Source organism: Oreochromis niloticus, unplaced genomic scaffold (genome assembly GCF_001858045.2).
Source record: "Oreochromis niloticus isolate F11D_XX unplaced genomic scaffold, O_niloticus_UMD_NMBU tig00008834_pilon, whole genome shotgun sequence".
Taxonomy (NCBI): domain Eukaryota; kingdom Metazoa; phylum Chordata; class Actinopteri; order Cichliformes; family Cichlidae; genus Oreochromis; species Oreochromis niloticus.
In genome coordinates, this window is record NW_020329461.1 from 886,069 (window position 1) to 894,276 (window position 8,208).

Here is an 8,208-nt window from a genome sequence, read left to right on the forward strand (position 1 = left end):
CTATTTTTAATAAAAGTTGAAACTGCTCAGAGAAAAAAGGGAGATATAAGATACATTTAACTCTGACAACACAAAGATAAACAGTTACAAACTAATTTGAAAATCTCCCTCCTCCCACTTCTCACCTGTCCTACAGTTTTTTTTTATGTCATAACACAACCATTAGCAAAAACATGATCCGAGCAAATAATTTCATTTCATGGGTGCAATTAAATTCCTTGCAAATAAATGCAACAACTCAGCAGCCGCGCTCACAGAGAAGCCATTCAACCTACAACACCGTCTTGGTGGCGGAGCCCAAAGAGCAGCTAGCAGTTAGAGCTCTCTGTAAGCAGTCAGCTTGGTCCTGGGCGCTGTTACTGAAATGAAAGCTGAGTCTCAGATGGATGTTAGTCCAACACATCAGACGTGACCTCTGCAGCTCTCAGTTGATGTGCACATGAATGATTTGTGTTTCCTCTGCAGGTGAAGGTAGAAAGTGTGTGTGAGCTGAATTGAGCAGCATGGATCAGTGTGAGGACAGAGAGGAGGGAGTCCCTCCCTCTAAAAGCACTCTGTGTGGGGAACATGAGAGCCAGACCAAAGCTCAGAGGTGAGATGACCATCTCTAACTGTCCATGACTCTTCTCCATGTCACAGCTCAGCACTCACATCACTGCTCCATCATTATTCACAGGAACCCACCTGGACCTCCACCCAACCCTGTGTCCTTAAAGAGTGACACGTCCAATGATCGTGACATTGATTTTAAAGTCCAGCAGGGTTCTCCTGCAGAGAGGTAATGTGTGTGTATATGTTGTTGTGACTGTTTATAAATAAATCATAATGCTTAATGTCAGCCCATCTCTCTTTCACACACATTTCTATGTTGATATGAGAAGCAGTGAGTGTTGGGGTAGGGCTCCAGCATATTTTCTTCAATAACTGATATTAGGATACATCAGCTTTTTTAAAGAAATTTGAAATAAACAAAGCAACAAACTATTTCTCCAGGCTAAACAATGATCCTCTAAATTTGTGACACGCCATTTCCTCTCCAGCTTACGAGTTATCTGCTTTAGGCTACGTGTTTGAGAATTATACCACGGAGTCAGGTACTTCGGATTTGAGGCCTTAGTTTTCACAGGAGCTACAGTATCCAGAGTCGTACGTAGTGAGGAGGTAAAATTATTAACAAGATAATCGACCTCTGTTGGAGTAGCGTTCAGATAGCTGCTCTGCTCTATGTTGGTACAGGGCATTGAAGATGATAACAGTGGGTGGATTATATTCTTAAACTTAGTTACAGCGCTTTCAGAAAGACATCTACTTTGATAAAGTCTACTCTCCACTGCTGTGTAATCAATTATTGTAAATGTAAATGTTATCAGGAAATGATCAGACAGCAGAGGGTTTTCAGGAAACACTGTTAAATGTTCAGTTTCTATGCCATATGTTAAAACAAGATCTAGAGTGTGATTAAAGTGGTGTCGTTGCTTGGCAGCTACTTCTTCGGCACCTTATTTGTTGCACCTCGTCAATCTCTAGCTGTGAGAGCAGTCCCTTCTTCTAAATGTTGGAAAACTGAGCTACTAGTTGTTTGTCATCAGGTTTAGAGTACAGTCTGACAGGAAAGCTGTGACACTTTTTACATTCATTAATGTTAGCTGGTTAGAGATTATGCTGGAGGAGAAGCTGCTCACCTTGGGTATGTTTCTGGTTCTGCAGACAGTGCATCTGCTCATACTGGGACCAGTCTGCTTCATCAGGAGACTCCTCCTGTCCCCAGTGTGGAGAAAGATCCAGAAGCAGAGCTGGACTGCAGACAGCCAGTAAGAGCAGCTGTGTACAAAGTAAGACTGAACATCTGTCTGCTGATGGACTCATTTCTGAAAACTGGACTTCTTGTTGTTGTTCAGACATTGAAGAGTTTTCTTTCTGTTTTTCTCTCTTTCAGCAGATGTTGGTCTGCAGGAGGTTTTAGATGAACATAAGATCAGTCTGAGGAGGAGATGTGAACGTGTGACTGAAGGAAGTGATGAAACAGGAAGTAGAACCCTCCTCAACAGGATCTACACTGAGCTCTACATCACAGAAGGACCGAGTGAAGAGGTTCATACCCAACATGAGGTGAGGCAGCTGGAGACAGCTTCCAAGATGGACGCCCTCCATGACGCTCCAACCAGGTGCCAGGACATCTTTAAAGCCTTACCTGACCAACAGAGACCCATCAGAGTGGTTCTGACCAACGGCGTGGCTGGTGTTGGAAAAACCTTCTCAGTGCAGAAGTTCACTCTGGACTGGGCAGAGGGCTTGGAGAACCAACATGTCAGTGTGGTGGTTCTGCTTTCATTCAGGGAGCTGAACCTGATCAGAGATGAGCAGTACAGTCTTCTGGAGCTGCTCCATGTTTTCCATCCAACATTACAGAAGGTCACAGCAGAGAAGCTGGCTGTCTCTCAGCTTTTGTTCATCTTTGACGGCCTGGATGAAAGCAGACTTTCATTGGATTTCACCAACAGGAAGCTGCTGTCTGATGTCACACAGAAGTCATCAGTCAGCCAGCTGCTGACAAACCTCATCCAGGGGAATCTGCTTCCCTCGGCTCTCGTCTGGATAACTTCCCGACCTGCAGCAGCCAATCAGATCCCTCCTACATGTGTTGACAGGCTAACAGAAGTACGAGGCTTCACTGACGCCCAGAAAGAGGAGTACTTCAGGAGGAGATTCAGTGATGAAGAGCTGTCCAGCAGAATCATCTCCCACATGAAGACATCCAGGAGCCTCCACATCATGTGTAGTATCCCAGTCTTCTGCTGGATCACTGCTACAGTTCTGGAGCACATGCTGACTACAGAGCAGAGAGGAGAGCTGCCCAAGACCCTGACTGACATGTACTCACACTTCCTGCTGGTTCAGACAACGAGGAAGAAGAACAAGTACCATGAGGGACATGAGACGAGTCCACAGGAGCTGACGGAGGCTGACAGGGAAGTTCTTCTGAAGCTGGGGAGGCTGGCGTTTGAACATCTGGAGAAAGGAAACATCATGTTCTACCAAGAAGACCTGGAGCAGTGTGGTCTGGATGTGACAGAGGCCTCGGTGTACTCAGGAGTTTGTACAGAGATCTTCAAAAGAGAGTGTGTGATCTTCCAGAAACCAGTCTACTGCTTTGTTCATCTGAGCATTCAGGAGTTTCTGGCTGCAGTCTACATGTTACACTGTCACACCAACAGGAAGACAGAGGTGCTGAAGAACTTCCTGGGGATAGAGAACTTCCTGGGATATATTGATTCTGTTGCTGAGTTTCTGAGCAGAGCCATGTGTAAATCCCTCCAGATTAAAAATGGCCACCTGGACCTGTTTGTTCGCTTCCTTCATGGCCTCTGTCTGGAGTCCAACCAGAGACTCTTAAGTCTGCTGGGTCAGACAGAGAACAGTCCAGAAACCATCCAGAGAGTCATCAACAACCTGAAGGAGATGAACAGTGATGAAATCTCTCCTGACAGAAGCATCAACATCTTCCACTGTCTGATGGAGATGAATGACCTCTCAGTACATCAGGAGATCCAAGAGTTCCTGAAGTCAGAGAACAGATCAGAGGAGGAACTCTCTGAGATCCAGTGCTCAGCTCTGGCCTTCATGCTGCAGATGTCAGAGGAGGTTCTGGATGAGTTGGACCTGCAGAAGTACAACACATCAGTGCGGGGACGACAGAGACTGATTCCAGCTGTGAGGAACTGCAGAAAGGCTCGGTGAGTCCAGATGTGATCATTAACATCATTAATTAGTGTAGATTAGTAGTTTAGTTCTTCAGATATACACAGTACTAAACGACTCTCATTAGTTTGAGTTTCTCAGATAAAATGTGTGTGTGCACTTATGCTGTGTCGTAGACTCACATCTACATGTAGTACCTGTGTTGTGTCATTAGGGGGCAGCATTTTAAATGTGCTGCTGCTGTTGTTGGTCATTCAGACGCTGCTGTTAGAGAGACAGAAATAAGGATCTATGAAGAGCTTCTTTGTAGTGAAGTAAACTCTGATGTTACAGAGACAAATATCCAGAGCAGTCACCGTCTGAGCTTCTCCTCTGACTACAGACAGAACTACAGACACAGAGTTTAGTGGCATAAACATGGTGAGTGAGGATGAAGGTGCTGAGGAAGACTCTGGTTTAGTGTGATTAAAGTGTGATGTCCTGATGAGTGACAGTGCTGTGGTTCAGAGTGAGGGCTCAGAGGTGAACCAGCTGCCAACAGTGGGACAAACTGAGTGAGAAGACACTGCTGACATCTGGACTGAACATGTGTCAGATATGTGAGCTGATGTCACAGCAGCACATGGATTCACTCTCATTCCTGCTGCTGCTCCTAATGTCTGACTTCATGTCCTCATTAATCACAGAGCTGATTGTTCAGTGTTTAGTTGTTGCTGCTGAAATGTCGTCCCTGTTTTCTGCTGATGGAATTCACTGCTGTGTTTTTGGCTGCTGTTTACATCCCTGAGCTAACTTCCTGGCAAACGTCATGATGTCATCAGTGCTTTATAGACGGTGGGAGGTTCATGTTGTAACCACACAGTGTTTGTGTCCGTACGCTGCAACCTTCCACACCATCCTTTATTGTACAGACTCAGCAGCAGCTCCATGGATCCCAAATCCAAGAGTGGAGAACAGATTTGAAGTGTGTCACATCCATGCAGTCACAGCTGTTTCCACCATGTTTCCACTGATATTAATCCTGTTCAATGACACGTTTCATATCAGTGAATATGTTCTTTAGGACGTCCACTGACATGTTTAAGTGTCCTGCTGGAAATCACTCAAATCATCCATGAAATCCATGAAAAATCCTTTTAGTGTTTCTAACTTCACCCTCTGTCCTCTCTCTCTCTCCATCCTCCTCACTGCTTCTTTCACTGATAATCACACAAACATCGTATTCAGCTACAAAATAACACAATAATATCATCTGATGATCATTATTAGAAGAGCAGGATCCATATTTGATATCAGAGTAACACACTGCTTGGTTACGTGCAGTCATCATCAGTGACTGTGGGTCAAACAGAAGCTCTGTGATTGGTTGCTGACCTTGGTTACCTGTCCACTCTCACCTGTTTGTGTTTGCTCTCTCTTTGCTGTCTCCATCCTCTCTCTCCTTTCTGTCCCTCTCTGTCTTTGTACCGTCACTCAGGTCCAATGGAAACAGTGACATTTACAAACCAATCAAAGACAAACTGATCCATGTCAGGTTATAACAATATTCAAAGTGAATACAGGCTGCTGCTGGACACAGACAGGTAACATCATTTTGACTTGCTGTCACCTGGATCTGGACTCATAAACACTGAAGCCAAGAACAGGAATACAAATCATGTTCTGCCAACTAGCGACACACCAGCAGATAATGGCTCAGAAAGCTAAAATGAGCCAATCATTTCTGTGTTTAGTTCCCCTGAAATCAGATCTTATATCAGCAGCTCTGAGTTCATTCATCATTATTGTCCAGTGATGAGATTTCTGCTCCGTTTGGTAACAGTCAGCAGGTTTTTCCTGCGTGTGGATGTTGTTAAGAAATCAGTTTCACCCCAGTTCTTTTTATTCCTCGGGCATCCAGAGATGGCACCGGAACTCAGTAGTCATTTCACAAAACCTTTATTCATCTTTAATCCTCTTCATTTAAGCATCTTCTAGAAGGGAAGACGAGGCCGGTGTCCCTCTGCAGATCTTCACTTCTTTTTTTAGTCACAGCCAGCTTTATAGAAGCGACCCCATCATAAAACTCTGTTGCAAACTCTGTGTCTGTGTGTATGCACGAGCACGTGAGTGCCTGTGTGTGCGTACCTGTTTGTATGTGTGTGCACGTGAGTGAGTGTGCATGTAGGTGTGGGTGCGTAACAGTTAACAGTTAAAGCACTGTGTGTGTCTCTGTGTCTGTGACTTCCTGGGGGTCATAAAAGTAATCTCCTCACCCAAGCTACACCAAATTCCTTTAGACCACATACAAAGCACAGTTAACAAACTGCAAACACTGAGAGCCCCACACAGGTATCCCCTGGGGAATTTCCACTCAGCATTAACTCCTCTTTGTCTTACTTTCACAGTTCAACTGGGGGAAGGTCTCCTAGAAATCTACTCCTAAGTTTATGACACACTCAGGCCTTTATTACATCCAGGGCAGTGTCAGTGTCTCTACAATAATTCTACATCCTATCTAACACATTTCTAAACTCTAAAATAGGCTACGCATATCTTCAACGTGAACAGTCGTACCTGACAGCAGCAGGTAGCAAACAGAGATCATCTTTCCAGCTGGAACTCTTCACTGAGCTGAACTTATTCAAAATGTTCTGGAGTCAAATTCAAAACAGGAAACAGTCCAAATGTGTGTCTTCACTCTGACTCTGGATCAGATCTCAGTGACAGACTGTGGACATTATGGAAGCCTAAATGTGACACCATCTTCCTCCTTCATCTGTAGATAAAAGCCAAACAAAGATTCTCATTAAAAGTCTGCAGGTCTGAGAGAGACTCAATCGTTGTGTCATGTCAAACACAGTAAGAGGAGCTGAATTACAGATGTGAAAAGCAGATTTTTATTTTATTATGACATCACTCTGTTTTGTCTTCATATACATTCAGTCTGTGTTTATAATGCAGATTTTCTGCTTTTATAATAACACATTTTATATTTTCTATCATCACAGACTGACTCAGTGTCGACTCTCAGAGACTCACTGTGAAGTTGTGGCCTCAGCTCTGAAGTCCAACCCCTCCCATCTGACAGAGCTGGACATGAGTGAGAACAACCTGCAGGATTCAGCAGTGAAGCTTCTGTGTGCTGGACTGGAGAGTCCAAACTGTCGACTGGAGACTCTGAGGTGAGTTCACTGACTGCAGCTGTTGTTGCGTTTCTATATTTTTCAGATCTTTGATGTTTAAAACTTTCTTTAGTTACTAAATGTTCAGGATGTGTTTGAAGACAAATGTGAAGAAGTTTCAGTGCTTTCAGAAATGTTGTGTCTTTCCAAACGACTGAACAACAGTTTTTCCTTATAGCTCTAAATAGAAGTGACAGACTTGAGCAGGGTTCATTTAAAGGCTGACAGAAGTGGAGTGGTGACGGGAGATGTTTGACAGGACAGTGTTTCAGCCTCCACAGGTTCATGTTGTGCTCCATCAGTCAGTGAAGATGAAGTCAGTGCTGATGAGGCTGTAGAGTGTGTGAGGGATGTGAATGAGGATGATGAAGATCTGATGATAGCAGATAAAAACAGGCTGCAGAGACTTTGAGCTTGTGTGGAAACAGAGAGAGAAAAGAAAGACATGAATGTCAAAGCTGTTGATGGTATCAGAAGCTGACCAGTCCCAGTGTGTCCATGGAGCCCAGTCTAACATTTATTTATACTGTCACGGGCTGCGACAGCTGGCGCTGCGGGCTCCTCCTGATGCGTGACCAGCAGGTATCGAGACCTCTGGCAAAGATGAAGCTGGTTGAGACAGCACAGGGCTCACAGCCGGCTCGTGATGCTGCGGCTGGGGCTGTGCGGGGCAGTCAGTCTGTTCCAGCCCAGGTAAACAGTCCTCACTTAGCAGACTGAGCTCCTCTGAACATCCAGCAGAGGATCGAGGGGGCTGGGCTGTAGGCTGAGTAACTAGCAGGGCAGCTGGCTGAGCCACGGCTAAAGGCTGGGCAGCTGGCCATGTTAGCGATAGATCAGGTGACGGTACTAGAGACAGAGCTACTGACTGTAGTGATATTTGTTGAGGAAGTTGAGCAGGTGCCTGAGCGGCTAACTGAGCTGCAGGTGCCTGATGGTGGAGTGAATGGTTGCACAGCAACAGCAATTGGTTGAGCAGAGAGAGAAGCAGTCAGTAGGGTGGCAGCAGCAGACAGTGAGGCTGAGGGTGGTGTGGAGGCCTCAGGCAGAGGCGGTACTAATTGCAGCTGCACAGGGCGCACGGCCGGCCCAGGATGCTGCGGCTGGGGCTGTGCAGTGCAGGCAGGCAGTTTGGGTAAAGGCAGCGAGATACAATCTTTAGCAACACTCTCTATCTCCTCAATCTTTTCTACCCTTTTCTTTCTTTCTTCCCCTTCCATTTCCACTGTCACAGGGAAAGACTTTAACACACTAATGGAGTTCATTTTACTCCCAGCACCATTCAGAGCTGCCAGGGTGGGTAGTGGAGTGGAGGCTACTGTAGGTAGGTGAGGTAGATGATTGA

General features: G+C 45.4%; 1 protein-coding gene across 1 annotated transcript; it reads left to right on the forward strand.

Annotated features, from left to right (window-relative positions):
• Window positions 1–615: 615 nt before the first annotated feature.
• On the forward strand, window positions 616–7,109 carry LOC109201528 (protein NLRC3). Its single transcript, XM_025905140.1, has 5 exons — window positions 616–778; window positions 1,708–1,832; window positions 1,937–3,734; window positions 6,690–6,863; window positions 7,052–7,109. The coding sequence occupies exons 1-5, from the start codon at window positions 618–620 to the stop codon at window positions 7,086–7,088; spliced, it is 2,295 nt and encodes a 764-aa protein (XP_025760925.1). The 5' UTR covers window positions 616–617; the 3' UTR covers window positions 7,089–7,109.
• The last annotated feature ends 1,099 nt before the right edge of the window (window positions 7,110–8,208 follow it).

Coding starts and splice junctions, on each gene's coding strand:
- LOC109201528 (XM_025905140.1), top strand. CDS start 618: ATGACTCTTCTCCATGTCACAGCTCAGCACTCACATCACTGCTCCATC. Junction 779..1,707: donor CAGGGTTCTCCTGCAGAGAG/GTAATGTGTGTG, acceptor CTGGTTCTGCAG/ACAGTGCATCTGCTCATACT. Junction 6,864..7,051: donor TGTCGACTGGAGACTCTGAG/GTGAGTTCACTG, acceptor AGCTCTAAATAG/AAGTGACAGACTTGAGCAGG.